This window comes from Loxodonta africana, chromosome 3, assembly GCF_030014295.1.
Source record: "Loxodonta africana isolate mLoxAfr1 chromosome 3, mLoxAfr1.hap2, whole genome shotgun sequence".
Lineage (NCBI taxonomy): Eukaryota > Metazoa > Chordata > Mammalia > Proboscidea > Elephantidae > Loxodonta > Loxodonta africana.
Genome location: NC_087344.1, coordinates 211,133,652 through 211,153,446, shown reverse-complemented (window position 1 = coordinate 211,153,446; position 19,795 = coordinate 211,133,652). Strand labels below are relative to the sequence as shown.

The 19,795-nt window shown below is 39.3% G+C and overlaps 1 protein-coding gene across 2 annotated transcripts in view; it reads right to left on the bottom strand.

The window, feature by feature from the left end:
• NME7 (NME/NM23 family member 7) overlaps positions 1-19,795 on the bottom strand; it is a 349,164-nt gene that overhangs the window by 221,983 nt on the left and 107,386 nt on the right. For both annotated transcript variants that reach the window (XM_010594980.3, XM_023554271.2), the window contains one exon: positions 3,978-4,083. In XM_010594980.3, coding sequence (XP_010593282.2) covers positions 3,978-4,083 — 106 coding nt within the window. The remainder of the gene's footprint in view (positions 1-3,977; positions 4,084-19,795) is intronic.

Genomic DNA, 19,795 nt, shown 5'->3' with positions numbered 1-19,795 from the left:
AATTAATTCTATTGATGAAATTCAACTCAGTACAGGACATCAAAGCAAACATATTGAATATTTTTGCAATTAATAAAGAAAATAAAAAAAGCATTCACCTTGTTTTTCTTTCTTTTTAAAACCTGAGTCCCAAAATGACAAAATACATTTCAGTCTGCATATATAAAAAGAGCAGAAAAGCCCCAAATATACCTTATTATTTTCCCACCACCTATTCCTCAAACTAAGCTTTTCCTTTTTTTCTCTCTCTCTTAAAAGTGAGAAGTGAGACCACCCAGTTCCACATAGGTTAACTACAGGACTAAGAACTCAGGCTGTCTACATCCACATGGCTTTACTATTTATGCCCGGAAATTCTTGCCCAGAAAGGTAAGGCCATAAATCAGTAAATAACTTCACTATTTGCTTCAGGAACTTTCCCAAAATCCATTTACACCAACAACAGACTACTCAAACAGTCCCCTTCTCACAATATTCCCTCACTGGGCAAACCATTCACTTATCAAACAACTGTGTACTTACAAGTCTCAGTCAAGATCCTTGCCTCACTGTTTCCACATCGTGAACTTTGCCCCATCTCATTCAGATCACTGCACTGAAAGACTTGCCTTCAACTTCTCAAGGTGAGATCCCAAATCTCTACAGTATCTGTCCACGACCCTCTTGTAAACCACTACAACTAGGACTCTGACAAGGTAACGCTCTCCCTTCCCATAGTAAGCAACAAACTTAGTCTCCAATAGACAGAAGAGAACAACCCTATTCCATTTCAGAGGGTCTCCTATCACCAATTCCTTCTTTTCATCTCTTCTTTCACACCTATACCAGACTACGGATAAAATTAAATAGACCAGGAAATGGGTTCTTTAGAGAAAAGGATAAACATAAACGAGCATTTGAAAGGGAACAGAGTAAATCTAGTAATAAATTCAATATAAAGTTCAAAACTATTTAATTACAGTCATATTTAACTCCAATCTGAATTAATTATATAATATTTCAAAATGGTCTTAAAGCGTCCCTGAAGTCAAAGAAAGGGGAAAGGAGGGCAGGGCAGGGGAGGGCAGGAGAGGGCAGGGAAAGGAGAGGAAAGGAGGGGAGGGCAAGGGAGGGGAGGAAGCATCTAAATGCCAAAGTTGAAGGCATTCTGTCATCTGATTTTGATTTTTCTTATAATTTATTTTAATTAATACATATAACTAATTATGCATCAAATATGAATATATGAAATTTAGTTAATCTTAAGACTAGCTGACTAAAAGTGATTTAAGTCTGTAAAAATATGAAATTACATACAATAAAATTAGTCATTTTTATATCACCTTTCATTTATTTGCATCATCATTTTTATTAGATTTTCACTTATATTTATCTGCATAATTACGGTATATATATAGCTAGCATATATTCTAGTTCTATCTTCATTTTATTTCCACATATCTCATTTTCCTTAGCAAAGACGAAATCTAATAAAAACCAAGTTGAACAGAACATATTAAGGTGCCAAAATAACAGCCAAAGATAAGCTCTTTCAAAAGCTAACCAAACACCCATGGCTAATGAGTCAATTTTTTAGAGGGCAAAGCAGTACCGCCCCATTGGGTTTCCAAGGAGCAGCTGGCGGATTTGAACTGCCGACCTTTTGGATAGCAGGCAGTCTAAGTTAGGGCCTTTAAATAATAACTCTTATGGCAAAACTTAACTTATCTCTTATCACATTCAAATATATATATATGCATATATATGGATAAACATGAATATGTATGTATATTTTATACACGTACACGCATGCCACGTTTTTACACAAAGAACACACGTCCTCTGCATTTGTTTGCTGGCCACGCCCTCCACCCACGAGGCATTCTCACAAGTGCCGCCATGCCAATCCTCTTCCATATGCTACTGTAAAAAAAATTAGCATAGCACTCTTATGAAAATACCTGGTGGGTATTAGCATAGCACGCTTATGAAAATACCTGGTGGGCATTAGCATAGCAAGCTTACGAAAATACCTGGCAGGCGTTAGCATAGCACGCTTACAAAAATACTTGGTGGGTATTAGCATAACACGCTTACGAAAATACTTGGTGGGCATTAGCAAAGCACGCTTATGAAAATATCTGGTGGGCATTTTATGTCAATCTCCATCTCCTGGCAAGAAAATTAGTCAACACAAGCTTTCAATCTGTTTTCAAAGACTGTTAATAGCAGCCACCTGAAATATTACTATCACAAATGTTACCTGCCATTACTAAATATGGACATTTTTGTCGTTCACGATGTTTTGTTCTATGTTGGGGCAATACAGTATACAGGAAAGAATATGGGGATTAAAAGAGACCAGGATTTGCATCCTAGATTCCCTACTCAAAATCAGAGGAAATGACTTATTCTCATGGAGGCTCAGCTGGTTTATCTGAGAGTGATAAATCCATCTACTTGACATGATTGCTGTGAAGACTGAGGGACGCCATGTATAAGGTACCCAGTCTCCCACCTGGCACACAGCGGTACCTTCTCCATAAATGGTCATTACCTGTCATGCACATTAGTGCTCTACAATGATGGTCCTAAGAATCTGTAAGATATTAAAGTGCTTTCCGAATAAAGAAGTGTTAATTATGCAACAAGAGCTTGAAGGTTCATATCCTTTCAGCTAATGATTCTACTTCTAGGAAACTAGCCAGAGAAAATGATTAGGGATATTGTCAAATATTTATGTACAGAGATATTCTTCAAGCTTTATCTTTAATATCAAAAAACTAGAAACAACCTAAATATCCAAGTATTGTACTACATTTCTGTGATTGTATATTGTACAGCTAATACAATATTCATGAAGAATTAAAGTCATCCAAAAGTGCTCACAAAAACAGAATGAAAACAGCAGCCTACAGACTTCCATCTCAGCCATGTAGCCAGCTATGCACACATACAGAATCCAGGGGAAAAAGTTGGAAGAAAGGCATTGAAATAATAACTGATTCTCTCTCGATGATGACAAAACAGGTTATTTTTATTGTTTCCTTGTTTATGTTTTTTTTTTCTAATTTTCTACTATATATCTGAATTACTTTTATACTTGGAAAACATAAAATTAAAAAATAAATCTGATAATTCTGTTTATTATTTAGTATATTCTAGCGTTTTAAGAGTGATCTTTTTAATTACATTGCACCTCATTTCCAGAAGGATTTGAGATAGCTGAAAAAATGCATACAACAGCCTAAAACAGATGAAGAGACTGAGATAAATGAAAATACTGATAAGAAAACTTATTCTCTCTCTATATATAAATATCATATATGTATATACACACATTATATATATATATATACACACACACACATATATATGGAGTCTTAGGTGGAACAAACAGTTAAGCACTCAACTACTAGCTGAAAAGTTGGTGGTTCAAACCCAACCAGAGGTGCCTTGGAAGAACAACCTGGCGATCTGCTTCCAGAAGGTCACGACCTTGAAAACTCTATGGAGCAGTTCTACTCTGCACACACGGGGTTGCCATGAGACGAACTGACTTGACAGAAACTAACAACAGTCATATATACACACATTCATACATACACACATATGTAACATGTATCAAAGAACTTTTTACTATGAACTGATGAAAACGTCTCCCACTTTCTCAGAAAGCGTACACTACAGATGCGGTAGATGATGTTTTAAATTGTCCAAGAGGAGTGGTATTTAAGTGAATCACAATTTTCTGATTGGAAGGAGAAGAGACAAGGAATCAACCTTCTAAAACTCAAGGAACACCTTCTGAGGATGTACAGATACTAAGATAAAGAATAAAAAATAAAGATTTAGACACATTTCCCTCATACTGTGTCACCTTTATTCATGTGCCTGTAAATATTAAAAGTACTCTTTGATTTCCTCGTGTAACGTACATCAAAAAATTAGCCACTAACAAAATGCACTGGACACACTGTATTCAACACAGCACTCACCTTCGCTGACAGCATGGGGCTTTATAATGCAACAGGTGCAACCGGTAAACCGAGCAGTGTTTGCTGGCCCACAGCCTCCGCTGGAAGGAAAGAACAGCTCCATTTCCTAAAGACAGAGGGAGATGACTTTGGCAGGTGTGATCTCTTACCTTGAAGTATCTGGATATTTTCACGAGGGGAGGAAGAACTATGCAGTTAAAGTTTCATAATATAAATTTTTTGCTTCAAATTTGCTAAAAATGATTTTTACAGATTAACTGAACCCTGTTTCAAGACATATTATCAGAAGAACATATAAATAACTATTACAGTGAAACCTGTGAGAGCCAGAACTCAACAGGACTGCCTAGTTTTTCTGAGTCTTCCAAGTTTTCCACCTTTGACAGAGTGCAGTCTTCCCACTTCTGTATCACCCTCTATTAGCGGAAAATATTTGAGTTTTCCTTCTCTGACAGGTTTCCACCTTACCAGAAAGGCTCCAGCTTTTAGGTTTTACTGTAATTAGAGCAATGAAAATATATACTATCCTGTCTCAGGATTAAAACTGAAATGTCTTAACATATTTTGAATATTAGAAGCTGCCAACAAAGTTTTAATTCTCCCCAAAGTATTAGTTTGTGAAGACAGATCCATTTATTTGAAAAACTAAGAAATCTTCATAGAAACAGATATTAGCATTCAGGAGTCTGAAAACTATAGTTAGTTAAAACTAACTGACCTACAGTATTAGTCGTTGCCAAGTCAATTCTGGCTCGCGGTGACTCCATGTGTGTCAGTAGAACTGTGCTCCACAGGATTTGCAGTGGGTGAGTTTTCAGTAGGTCACTCCAAGGTGCCTTTGGGTGGACTCAAACGGCCAACTTTTTGCTTAGCTGCCAGGAGCTTAACCGTTTGAGCCACCCAGGAACACCCAAACTTACTATAGTTCCAGTATAAAACCAAAGGAACCATATTTTATAGTCAGATTCAGGTACTGGCTGTATTATTTGCTTTGCACATGGTTCACTAAAATGACAACCCAGCAATGTGAACTAGCCACAAAGATGGCCACACTAATCAGTTCTTTTCATTACTTAGCCAGGTGGCTTTCCTGCCTCTAAGCTTTTTACTTATTTCTACTATTTTCTGTAAGATTCTCCACCCCAGACACCAAAGAACCCTACCAGTGTGTAAAGGGCCACTTCAAATACCACCTTCTCAGGGAAGCCTCTCCTGATGTCTCGACCAGCACTCTTTACTCACCCAAAATTATGGTTACAGTGATTAAGCATTTGGCTGTTAACCAAAAGATTGGCACAGTTTGAATCCACCAGCTGCTTCTTGGAAACCCTATGGGGCAGTTCTACTCTGTCCTACAGGGTCACTATGAGTTGCAATCAACTCAACGGCAATGGGTTTGTTTTTTGGTTTACCTTCTACCAAAGCATAAATATGAAGAAAGGAACTACCTTATGTATCTTTGTGGGTCCCACAGTACCCGAAACAATTCTTGGCTCAAAGTAAACATTCATTTTTCACTGAATTTAAAACTTGAAAGATCATAGGATATGTTACTGTTGCCAAACTGATATGCACATTTAAAAAAAATCTTTGACACCCACAAGGGAGATGAGGAATTGTTCAAATACTAGGGGAAACACTTGAGAGGGTCCATTTTAGAATAAAATAAAAATGTCCTATTCCTTAGACATCAAGTACCTTTGTATCATATTGCTGCCTTTTTCAGCAGTAACAACAACTATCAAGTGCAGTCCTATACCAGCTGCACTGATTCCACGGTCTTAGAAGACCTGTACAGCACAGGTGAAATCCCAAACACTTACAAGGGCCTGACAGGTAATCAATGAGGCTGACCTGGAGTGACAAGAGGAGTGGTAGAGTGTTGTGAACTGGAGAGGGCATGCCCTTTTTAGAGTCCCATTTCTCTGCTCCCTTTACAATAAAACTCCTCAAAAGAGTTGTCTTGCTCTCCATTCTCTCTTAAACCCACAACTAATCAGGCTTTCATTCCACCACAGCTGTCATCTAAACCCCTAGCCACCTCCCTGTTGTCAAGTCTGCTAGTTAATTCTCTGTCCTCATCTTGGCGCCAACTCAAGAGCAGTTACCATCAACTTCTCACTTGGCCAATCCACAGTATCTGACGCAGCTAATCACTCCCTGCATCTTGGAGTGTTTTTGTCACTTGGCTTTCTTCCTACCTCACTGGCTGTCCCTTCTCAGTTTCCTTCATGGTTTTCTCCTATCTAGCTGATCTCTAAGCGCTGGAATGCTCCAGAGCTCAGTCCCTTGAACTCTACTGTCTTCTATCTATGGTCACTCCCTTGCTGATCTCTAGTCACACAGCTTTAAAAGTCTGATGGTGCCCGCACTTGTACCTCTAGCTCCGACCCCCTCCCTAAACTCCACACCCATATATATGCGAATGCCTCTTTGACAGCACCACTTAACAGCCATTTCATACTTAACATACCCAAAACGCAAGGCCTGATTTCCACTCTGTCTCCCATAAATCTGCTGTCTTTACCCCCAACTGTTTTCCCCATCCTTCCAATTGACCAAGAACAACTCAAGAGAGATCCTTGCTGCCTCTCCATTTCTTACCTCCCCTCCACCCAGCCATTCAATCTGTCAGGAAATCCTTTAAAATACATCCAGAGTCTCACCACCTCCACGTCTATCACCCTGGTCCACGTCACCATTATCTCTCCCTCTGACCTTCGCACTAGCCGCCATTCCACACTTTTCCCACAGTACACTTATCCCCATCCTCCTGGTCTAATCCCAACACAGCAGGCAGAGTGAAATTCGTAAAAACCTGAAGTATGTCACTCTTCTGTATACAGGCTCCAATGACCTCCCATCTTATTCAAAATGAATTTCCAAAGCCCCAGATGTCCTACAGGGCCTCATATGGTCTGGCCTCTCCCGGTGATCTCTTGACCTAGTCTCTAGCCATTTCCACCACTCACATTTCTGCCCTGGCATCACTGGTCCCCTCACTGCTCCCTGAACACAGCAAACATGTTCCCACCTCAAAATATTTGCACGCGTTGTTCTCATTCTGCTGGGAACACTCTTCCCCCTGATATTTGCATGGTTTTCTCTGTCATTTCCTTCATGTCTCTGCTCAAATCAGACACTGTGAAGACTTCCTGAAGATCCTGTATTTAACAGCATTCCCCATCCCTCCCCAACACACCATCACTTCTCTACCCGGCTTGTTTTCTATCCTCTTACTTTGCTCTATTTTCTTCGGAGCACTTACCACCCAACGTGTTATATTTCTGTTTATTTATTACCTGATCACAGCCCCCACAAGAAGGGATACAAGTTCCAGGTGAATTTTACTCCTGTTTCCCCAGCAATTAGAACAAATTTCTGACACATAGTAGCCCCTCAATAAATACTTTAGAATGAATGAAATTCAAAAATGTATAAACTCTACATGTGCTAAATAAAATATATCTATTTACATTGTACAAATGAGAAAAACGAGACTCAGAAAGGCTGAGTAACAAGTCTTTATAATTTAATAAGCAGCAAGGTCAGGGTTTAATTCCAGGTCACTCTGACTCCAAAGCCCTGAACTTTTCCTATCATCTGTCTTTCAAAAGTCAAAAGCAATGCTGACCATCTCTACCTCTAGTTTAACACATTATTTAAGCAAATACTTGGCCAATTATTTTTGTCTCAATTTTTCTCTAATTTCCTTTCTTGCTTGATTTTTAAAAATGAAAATAAGTGCTTTCCAAGGATCCATTACCAATTCCCATATTCTGAATATATATTTATTTAAGATAAAGAATGTTAAAAACAAAAACAAAAACAAAACATTTCCATCAAGTCAATCCTTACTCATAGTGACCCTATAGGATGTAAAGGTTTTACTTAAATATATTTTCTTTGTGAAAGTGAATGATTCTATTTTAAGCCTTCTCTTTCTCCCTGTGCAGGCTGTCCTATCTGTCCCACTGATTAATCCAAGCTAGCATTGCAAGAGCACTTTTACTAGGTCATTGTTATGGCAACTAATTGGAAGGCTTCACACAACAAATATAGAGTCACACAAAAAAATTTCCATATCCCTTTGTGATTTGAGTTGCTAAAACATTTTGCATAAAGCTCATCTTCTTCCATGGGTCTCCGTTATAACTGCTAGTCTTTTATATTTCCCTAAACTGTCTAACAAAAAAAGTCTAACAGGAAAGGGTAAAAATCTATAACCTTCCCAAAAAATAAAATTTAGACTCGATAAGTCAAGACTTACTAAGAAATTTTAAACAATATAGTTGCACTGCTTCATAAATTTTCACCCTGATATCCCATGGTGGTGCAGTGGTTAAGAGGTATGGCTGCTAATCAAAAGGTTCGAATCCAAAGGCAGCTCCTTGGAAACTCTGTGGGGCAATTCTACTCTGTCCTATAGGGTTGCTATGAGTTGGAATCGACTCAACGGCAATGGGTATCCCATAGTAGTCTCATGAAACCATTTTGACTAATTCCACACTCAGATCCTCATATCTTTAATTCTCACAATAAAAATATTACTAAATGGTTCCTAGTTAATAGTTTCTCCAAGACTTGTACATAGTAAAGTTTAAATAACAGCATTTTTGCAAATGTCTCGGATCAAAACATTAAAACATACTGCACTTTCTCTCTACATACTCTCCTAGTATCAAATAAGAAATCTGCACTCAGAAAATATTCCAAATCATTAAAAAACAAAATATGCAGTCACATATTCAAAGCATCATTATTTACAAATAAGACAAAAACTGTAATTAAACAAAATGTCCAAAAATAAGTGACTAATTAAATAAATCATGTTATATCCATGCAAGAGAATATTCTGCAGCCATTAAAATTACAGTTATAACAGTACTTTGATAAAAAGTAAAATGTTATGATATAATAGGAAATGGAAAGAAGAATCAAAATACAGTAAAACTATGTCGATGCAAACTACATAAATGATCAAAGGAATGAGCTGAAGGAATATACTATAAATAAGTAAATTTTAAACATTGCTCATACGATTACTAATGACAAAATTTTCCAAATCCTCTAAAAGATGTTTTTGTTACTCTGATATCCTAAAAAACTGTAATGTATAAAGCAGGGGAGGTTGCTATTTTCTGCACACACAATGGACAGTGGTGGTTATGCACAGGGGCTCTGGAGCCAGAGGGCCTGGGCTCAGGTCCTCACTCCACCTCCTACGGTCTGGGTGACCAGGCGCAAAGTACTTAAACTCTCTGAGTCTCAGTTTCTGTAACGTAAATGGGGATGGTATAACCAACCACACAGAATTGTAGAGACAGTTAAACATGATACTAAAGTGCTTAGAACTGTGCTTATTAGACAGTAAGCACCCAATAAGTGTCACTTCTGTTGTTTTTAATTGTGAGACTATTTTGAACACCTGTGATCTAAATCCTACAGATACAAAGATGAAAGAGATGTACCTCAAAGAATTCACAGTCTACTAGGAAGACAGACAGAAAACAAGTACTTTTTAGGCTTGGTAAGTGATAAGAGATATATAGCAGGTATTAAGGAAGCATCAAGAAAGTGCACCTGGAGAGAGTCAACATGGCACCCTAGAGAGATGCATTATGCCATCTCTCTGCAGCAAAGACCCGAAAAACTAAAACAGATACAAACGTTGATCCTGGAACTCAAAGCACCAAATGAAGGGATAAAAAACTAGATCAAACACAGCACAGGAGTTTCATAAAAGAAAAAACTGAAGAAAAGCAGAGAATGAGGAGAGATAAGGAGTGGACGTCACAGCACAGCATCACCATCTTGGAGCACAGCCAACAATAACCCTGGACAGGGAGTATAGGAAATTAACTTCATGGAGCTCCCAACAAGAGACACAGCACCTGGTAACCAGAGAAACATGCTTTCCCATCCCTCACGCTTCTGCCCTGTATACCACCTCCACCCCTTTCCAACAAGACACGCTGCACCGTTCCACCACAGAACTACCGGCCCGCCACCACACCGTTTTTTTCCCTTTCTTCTTTTTCTTCCTCCCTCCCACCTAGCCCTGAACACCACTCCCACCCCTTCCTGATGGACCACGCTGTGCTGCTCAACTTGTGAGCTATCAGCCCACCGTGAACCCAGGTCTGTCCCACCCCTACCCACTGGATCCTATTTTTGTTTTGCTTTGTTTCTTCCTTTTCTTTCTCCCTCTCATCTAGCCCTGTACGCCATCACCAACCCTCCAGACAGTCCAGGCCGTTCCACTTAGCTACAGAGCTACAGGCCTGCCATCGCGCAGGTCCCCCAAGCCCCACCTACCAGCTCCTGTGATGCAATTTTTTCCCCTTTCTTCCTTTTCTTTCTCCCTCCCACCTAGATATACACCTCTCCCACCCCCTCCCAACGGGCCACGCTGCACTGACAGGCTAGAGAGGTATCAGTCCACCATCACCTTGCGTCTGCCCAGCCCCCATCCACCAGATCCTGCTCCTGCCACACCATTTATTTTTTTCCCCTTCTTCTTTTTCTTTCTCCCTCACACCTAGCCCCATATGCCACCACTATACCTTCCTACCACTCCATGCAGCACCATTGCAGGAAGAGAGCTACCAGCCCACTGCCACCGAGGGTCTATCCCACACCTACCTGATGGATCCCACCATACCATTTTTCCCCCTTCCTCCTTTTCTTTCTCCCTCCCACCTAGCCCCATACTCTATCTTTGCCCCTTTGTGTCTGGCCATGCCACACCACCTTGGCTAAGAGCCAACAACCTACTGCCATCCAGGGTCCCCCCATCTCCACTGCCAGCTCCTGCTATGCCTTTTTTTTCTTTTCTTTCCTTTCCTTTCTTCCTTTTCTTTCTCCCCCTCCACCTAGCCCCATACACCACCTCTCCCCATTCCCACTGGCCCCCACCATAATGCTACAGCTAGAAAGCCACTGGCCTTCCACTGCCCTGGGTACACCCATACCCACCAGCCAGGCCAAAATCAAAACATTAGACCTACAACTTAAAAAACTGAAAGAGAACAGCAAAACAAGCTCACAAGCACCATAAGAAAGGAAATAATAAAGATTAGACCAGAAATAAATGAAATAGAGAACAGAAAAACAACAGAAATAATAAGACTAAAAGTTGGTTCTTTGAAAACATCCTCAAAATGGACAAACCATTGGCCAAAGTGACAAAAGAAAAACAGAAGAGGAAGCAAATAACCCAAATAAGAAATGAGATGGGGGACATTACAAGAGACCCAACTGAAATAAAATGGATCATAATAGAAAACAATGGAAAATTGTACCCCAATAAATTTGAGAACCTAGAGGAAATCGACAAATTTCTAGAAACACACTACCTATTGAAACTAACACAAGCTGAGATAGAAAATCTGAACAAACCCCATAACAAGAGAAAATATTGAAGAGGTAATAAAAAAAAAAAAACTCACAACAACAACAAAATAAAAAGCTCTGGGCCGGACAGCTTCACTGAGGAATTCTACCAAAAATTCAGAGAAAAACTCACTCCAGTACTACTTAAACTATTTCAAGGCACAGAAAAAAAAGGAATACTCTCAAATTTATTTTATAAAGCCAGCATAACCCTGATACCAAAGCTAGGGAGAGATGCCACAAAAAAAGAAAATTACACACCAAAATCTCTCATGAATATAGACACAGAAATTCTCAAAAAATTCTAGCCAAAAGAATTTAGCATCACATAAAAAAAAATAAAAAATACACCATGACCAAGTGGGACTCATACAAGCTATGAAAGGATGGTTCAACATCAGAAGATCAATCCACGTAATCTACCACATAAATAGAACAAAAGAGAAGAAACACATCATCTCAATCGATGCAGAAAAGGCTTTGATAAACTACAACACTCATTCCTGCTAAACACTGTCAATAAAATAGGAATATAAGGGAAATTCCTCTACATAATAAAGGGCATTCATACAAAATCAACAACCAAAATCATTCTCAGTGGAGAGGGGCTGAAAGCATTCCCTCTAGGAACAGACAAGAAAAGGATGCCCTTTATCACCACTCCTATTTCACACTGTGCTGGAAGTCCTAGTCAGAGCAATAAGGCATGAAAAAGAAATAAAGGGCATTCAAATTAGAAAGAAAGAAGTAAAACTATCCCTATTCACAGATGATATGATCCTATTCAAAGAGAACCCCAGAGACTGCACAAGAAAACTACTGGACCTAATAGAAAGATTCAGCAGAACAGATAAAAGATCAACACACAAAAATCAGCTGGATTCCTATACACCAACAAAGAGAACTTCGAAAAGTAAATCAGGAAAATAATGCCATTTATAATAACCCCTAAAAAGATAAAATACTTAGGATCAAATCTATCAGAGACATAACAGATCTATGCAAAGAAAACTATAAAACACTACTGCAAGAAAACCTACAAAAATGGAAAAACATGTTCATACATAAAAAGACAACACTGTAAAAATGGTCAATCCAACTTAAAGCAGTACACAGATACAATGCAATTCCGATCCAAATACCAACAGCATTCTTTGACAAGTTGGAAATACTAATCACCAACTTTATATGGCAATAAAAGAGGCCCTGGATAAGCAAAGCATTGTTGAAGAAAAAGAACAAAGCAGGAGGCCTCACACTACCTGATTGCAGAACCTACTATATAGCCACAGCAGTCAAAACAGCCTGGTACTGGTACAATGACAGACACAACACCAATGGGACAGAATTGAGAGCCCAGACGTAAATCCATTTACCTATGGTTAGCTGATCTTTGACAAAGGCTCAAAGCCTGTTAAATTGGTAAAAGATAGTCTATTTAACAAACGGTGCTGGGAAAACTGGATGTCATCTGTAAAAAAATGAAACAGGACCCAGACCTCACACCATGCACAAAACCTAACTCAAAATGGATCAAAGACCTAAATATAAAACTTAAAATGATAAAGATCATGGAACAAAAACTAGGGACAATGCTAGGAGCCCTAGTACATGGCATAAATATAATACAGACCATAATGAACAATGTACAAACACCTGAAGATAAACTAGATACCTGGGAGCTCCCCAAAATCAAACACTTATGCTCATCAAAAAACTTCACCAAAAGACTAAAAAGACAATCTACAGAATGGAAAAAAATTTGGCTGCAACATATCTGACAAGGGTTTAATCTCTAAAATCTATAGAATACCTGAAAAACATAAAGCTAAAAAATCCCATTAAAAATGACCAAAGGATATGAACAGACACTTCACCAAAGAAGTACATTCAGGGGGCCAACAGACATATGAGGAAATGCTCATGATCATTAGCCACTGGAGAAATGCAAATCAAAACTACAATGAGATACCATCTCAGCCCAACATTACTGGCACTAATGAAGAAAATTGAAAATAAGAAATGTTGGAGAGTGTCATAGATTGAATTGTGTCCCCCCAAAAATACATGTATCAACTTGGTTAGGCCATGATTCCCAGTATTGTGTGGCTGTCCTCCATTTCGTGACTGTAATATTAGGTTGAAAGGATTAGGGTAGGATTGTAATACTACCCTTACTCAGGAAAAGGGAGTTTCCCTGGGATGAGGCCTGTACCACCTTTTATCTCTCAAGAGATAAAAGGAAAGGGAAGCAAGCATCGAGTTGGGGACCTCAAAACACCAAGAAAGCAGCACCAGGAGCAGAGCGCGTCCTTTGGACCCAGGGTCCCTGTCCCTGAGAAGCTCCTTGACCAGGGAAGACTGAAGACAGGGACCTCCCTCCAGAGCTGAACGAGAGAGAAAGCCTTCCCCTTGAGCTAACGCCCTAAATTTGGACTTCTAGCCTACTTTATTGTGAGGAAATAAATTTCCCTTTGTTAAAGCCATCCATTTGTGGTATTTCTGTTACGGCAGCAGTAGATGACTAAGACAGAGAGGTTGAGAGGAGACTGGAACTCTTATGCACTGCTAGTGGCAATGTAAAATGGTAAAACCACTGTAGAAAACAATATGGTACTTCCTTAAAAAGCTAGAAATAGAAATACCATATGATCCAGCAATCCCATTCCTAGGAATATATCCTAGAGAAATAAGAGCCCTCACACAAATAGATACATGCACACCTATGTTCATTACTATGGCCACTAATCAAAGGGTAGGCAGTTCAAATCTGCCAGGCACTCCTTGGCAACTCTATGGGGCAGTTCTACTCTGTCCTATAGGGTAGCTATGAGTTAGAATTGACTCGATGGCAAGGGGTTTGTTTTTGGTTTTTTTGATGTTCATTGCAGCATTATTCACAACAGCAAAAAGTTGAAAACAACATAAGTGCCCATCAACAATGAATGGATAAGCAAATTATGGTACATACACTCCATGGACTACTACACAACGACAAGGAAAAACGATGAATCTGGGAAACATCTCATAACATGGCTGAATCTGGAGGGCATTATACTCAGTGAAATAAGTCAATCACTATGAGGCCACTATTATAAAAACCCAAGAAAAAGTTTACACACAGAAAGAAACAATCTTTGACGGTTTCCAGGGAGCGGAAGGGTTGAGAGGATAAATCTCTAACTAATAGTAGACCAGTTAACTTTGGTGAAGGGAAACACAACATACAATATAGAGAAAGTCAGCACAACTTGACCGAGGTGAAGTCATAGAAGCTTCCTAGACACATCCGAACACCTTGAAAACCAAACCCAAACCCACTGCCGTTGAGTTGATTCAGACTGGTAGAACACATTGAGGGACCCAGTTATTGGGGCTGAGGGCTAGCAACCATGGTCTCAGGGACATCTAGGTCAACTGGTATAACACAGTTCATAAAGAAAATGTTCTACATCCTACTTTGGTGAGTAGCGTCTGGGGTCTTAGAAGCTTGCAAGTAGCCATCTAAGATACATTTATTGGTCCCATCCCATCCGGAGCAAGGGAGAATGAAGAAAACCAAAGACAGAAGGAAAATATTAGTCCAAAGGACTGATGGACCACATGAACCACAGCATCGCCAGCTGAGCCCAGAAGAACTAGATGGTGCCTGGATAGCACCATCAACCACTCTAACAAGGATCACAATAATTGCCCGGGTAGAGCGGAGAAAAATGTAGAACAAAATTCACACACACAAAAAAAAGACCAGGCTTGTTGGTCTCACTGGAGGAACCCCTGAGGCTATGGTCCCCAGACACCCTGCTAACTCAGAACTGAATCTGCCCTCGAAGTCCACCTTTCAGCCAAAGATTGCACAGGTTTATGAAACAATAACACACATGAAGAATGAGCTTCAATATGAGACCAACCAGGCAACACCTGCCCGAAAGCAAAGAGTAAGAAGGTGAGAAGGGACAGGAAATTTAGACAAATAGACCTGGAGAACCCAGGATGGAAAGGGAAAGGGGAGCGTGCTGACACATTGTGGGGATTGTGACCAATGTGACAACCTGTACATAAATTTTTGAATGACAAACTCATTTGCACTGTAAACTTTCACCTAAAACACAATAAAATAAAAAAAAATTGTTGATATGTGAGCAGCCTTTTTTTAACTACTTCATTGAGATGTAATTGATATATATTAAACTGCACATATCTAAAGCACATAGTTTGTTAAGTTCTGACATATGCTTACTCCCATGGAAACATCACCATAATCAAGACATCCTTCAATCCCTTGCCTCTCTTCTCTGGTAATCATTTTCTCCTGCTTCTCCCTGATGCCATTTCCCCCATAACCATTGATCTGCTTTCTGTCATTATAGGTTAACTCCATTTCCACAATTTTAAATAAACAGAATCATATTATATACTCCCTTGTCTGGAAACCCTGGTGGCGTAGTGGTTAAGAGCTATGGCTGCTAACCAAAAGGTCGGCAGTTCCAATTCACCAGGCGCTCCTTGGAAACTCTATGGGGCAGCTCTACTCTGTCCCACAAGGTTGCTATGAGTCAAAATCGACTTGATGGCAATGGGTTTGGTTTTTTTGATTTTATAAATGAAGCTGTCATGAAAACTTACGTACAAGTTTTTGTACTGACATTTGCTTTTATTTCTCTTGAGTAAATACTTAGGGGTGAAATGGCTGGATTATATAGTAGGTATATGTTTTTTAGGAAACTGCTAAACTGTTGTCCAAAGTAGTTGTATCATTTTACATCTCCACCAGCAGTTCCAGTTCTTCATCACCCTTGCGACAGTTGGCATGATCAGTCTAATTTTAGCCATTCTCATAGGTATGTAGTCATATCTCATTACGGTTTTAATCAGCATTTCCCTGATGTCTAATGATGTTGGGTACTTTTTAATGTGCTTATTTACTATTTACATATTTCTGATGAAATGTCTGTTCAAATCTTTGGCCAATTTTTTAATTGAGCTGTTTGTTTTCATAATAACTATGGAACTGGCATGAAGATAGACAAATAGATGAATGGAACAGAACAGAGTCCAGAAATAGGCCCACATGTACAAAAAAAAAAAAAACATAGACAATAAAAATTTGACAAAGGTATTTAGAAATATAATGCAGAAAGGATAGTCCCATCAATGAATGGAGGTGGGATAGTAGATATCCATACGCAAAATGATGAACTCTGATCATAACTTGCACCGTATACAAAAATTAACTCAAGAGAAATCACAGACCTAAATCTAAGCCTAAAACTACAGAACTTCTAGGTGATACCACAGGAGAAAATCTTTGTTATCCAGAGTTAGGGAATGGTTTCTCAGGTTCGACTCCAAAAGCACAATCTATGAAAGAACAAACTGATAAACTGGACTCCACCGAAAGTTCTGCTCTTCCAAAGACACCGTTAAAAAACTCAGTGCCTTAAAGAGGATAAAAATGCAAGTCTTCCAGTGTGGGGGTCGCTGTGAGTCAGAAGTGACTCAACGGCAGAGAAGAAATATTTGCAAACCATGCATCTGGATAAAGAATGTATATACAGAATATGTTAAGAACTCTGACAAAACTGGACAAAGGGAGAGACGGCATTCCACGGGCAGTACGAGTAAAGGCAACGGAATGAGAATGGCACAGTATACAGGGGGAGAAGCAGGGTGTGGCGCAGAAGAGACAAAAGGAGCCATCAGTGCAGGGCTCTGTAAGCCATTTCAGATACTTGAACTTGATTCTGGGGATAATGAAGAACCTTGAGATGTTTTTAGTGGAGTCATGACATGGACAGATTAGAATTTTTAGATTTCTCACTCAGAAGCTTAGGTAGATGGTGTATTTGAGGGAGAAAAATATGAACCAGGACTGCTGCAGCAACCCAGGTCAGAACTAGAATAGCGATAATATGAATGGTGAGAACAAAAGAATTAAAAAAAAAAATGTTTAGAAGATAAAATCTATACAACTTATTGATTGGAGGTGGGAGAAAAGGGAGACAGATGAAAGAATGACTCCACAATGTCTCTGCTAGAGATGCACAGAAAACAAAAGTAATAGTTTGGTGAATTACAATAATAATGATTCAGTTCGGGTTTATCATTTGGGTAGGAGTGGAGATGCCAGTGCGAATCCTAGGAATAGACTTAAGAAGTTATTTTTTCCACATGAAATTATCAAGCATAATTTGTTAACTAATCAATCTATCCCTTTCCCACTGATTTAAGAATGATACCAAACTCCTATTACATATGGATCATTTCCTGAGCACTCTGGACTGTGACATTGATATAGTTGTCACTCCCATGCCAATACCACAGTTTTTCCTACTTAAGCTTTCTAAGAAGTCTTGTTATTGCATAAAGTCTCTACCTTATAACCAGTACGCCTTCTTCTTTCTCTTCAAAATTGTCTTGGCTGTTCCACATGAGAATTTTATTAAGGTTCATGAAAAAATTTGCCAGTGTTTTGACTGAAATTATATTGTATAAATCAACCTGGAGAGAATAAATATCTTTATGATATTGAATCTTCCCATCCAAGAACATGGTATATATTTTACCTTATTTAAGTCTTTTGTTGTTGCCTACAACAAAGATGTGTCATTTCCATAACAGTCACCCATACACATTTTTTAGATTTATTATGGCTATAATATAGATTTTACTACATGAGTGGAAATCCCTCCTAAAATCACACGTTCTAGCTGATTATTTCCATGGTACAGGAATGTTACTGATCTTTGCATACTGACACTATATCTAGCGTAACTTATATAGATTTGGGAAACACCATAAAAATGGAATATTAATAACAGGTAACACCCACTAAAACCAATGTTCTAGGCACTACGCTAAGCACTTAAACGGCTGCATTTAATCCTCAGAAGAACACTATGATGTTGGTACAATTATTACCTCATTTCACAAACCAGGAAGGACACTGAGAATTAGAGCAAGAAAAGCAGTAGACCATCAAAAGAAAGCTGAACAATTCTAACACTTAAAGAACAGAGAGAGTAAGAAAAAGCCCATTAATAGGACATAGATCATAGTCTGCTACACATAAAAGAAATAAGAAAAGTGAGACATTACTGAATTAAAATAAGGTGAGCATTTTCAAAAAGAAGAAAGTGTTCAAGCCTTTCAAATGTAGCAGAGATATACAGTAAGGCAAAAAGTAAAATTTTTTCTTGGACTTGGCAATTAAGAGAACACTGATTATCTCAGCCAAACAGTCTCAGTGGAATGATGAGGATGAAACAAAGTGGAAGGACTGCCTCTGCAGCTGAGGAAGAGAAAATAGCGAGCGTGGTCTATCTTCCAGTGAAATCTTCTCAGCTAACCACCTCATTTCTTTGCTCTCCTTTGTAGCAAAACTCCTCAAAAGAGTTATATATATTCACCATCTCCAATTCCTATCCTCTGATTTTCTTTCAAATCCATTCCAAGCAAGCCTTTGTCAGCACTTCTCCATTGACACTGATCTTGGCAAGTGTCATGGACTGAATTATGTCCCCCAAAAATGTGTGTAGCAATTTGGCTGGGCCATGATTCCTGGTATTGTGTGGATGTCCTCCATTTTGATTGTAATTTCATGTTAAAGGCAATTGGAGAGGGATTGTAACACCCTTATTAAGGTCATATCCCTGAACCAATGTAAAGGGAGTTTCCCTGGGGTGTGGCCTACACCACCTTTTATCTTACAAGAGATAAAAGGAAAGGGAAGAAAGCAGAGAGTTGGGGACCTTATACCACAAAGAAAGCAGTGCTGGGAGCACAGTGCATCCTTTGGACCCATGGTCCCTGCATGGAGAAGCTCCTAGTCCAGGGGAAGACTGATGAGAAGGCCAACAGAGATAGAAAGCCTTCCCCTGGAGCTGATGCCCTGAATTTGGACTTTTAGCCTACTTTTCTGTAAATAAATAAATTTTAAGACAGGGAGCAAAGGTCCTGAGATTAGAGGATGCCTGTTTGAAAAACAGCGAAGAGACTGGTGTGGTTAGAGGAGGAATAAGTAAAAGAGAAATAGACTATATTATAAGGGAGGTAACGGGAGGTTGAATGTGGAACCTAGAGACTTAGTGAGACAGAGAACAGAGGGGCCCCCAAATCTACAAACAAAGTAATAAGAAATACGCCAGGGCGCAGAAACAAAGCCATTCCACAGAACAATGGGGCGGGGTATCTAAAAATAGCCCACAAACTTCTTTAAACTTGCCTTTCAGAAGCAGCTGGAGAAAACCAGGCCCAGAGACACGCGCAGAATATCCACCTGTGACCACTGTGTGACCTTCCCCCAGGGGCAGTGAGGGGCTGCAGCCCCAGCTGGGGAATCAAACCCAGAGAGTGGGAGACCACGCAGGCGTTAACACCCCATAATAAGTTCTGCTACGAACCCGAGGCCTCCAGGACAGGAG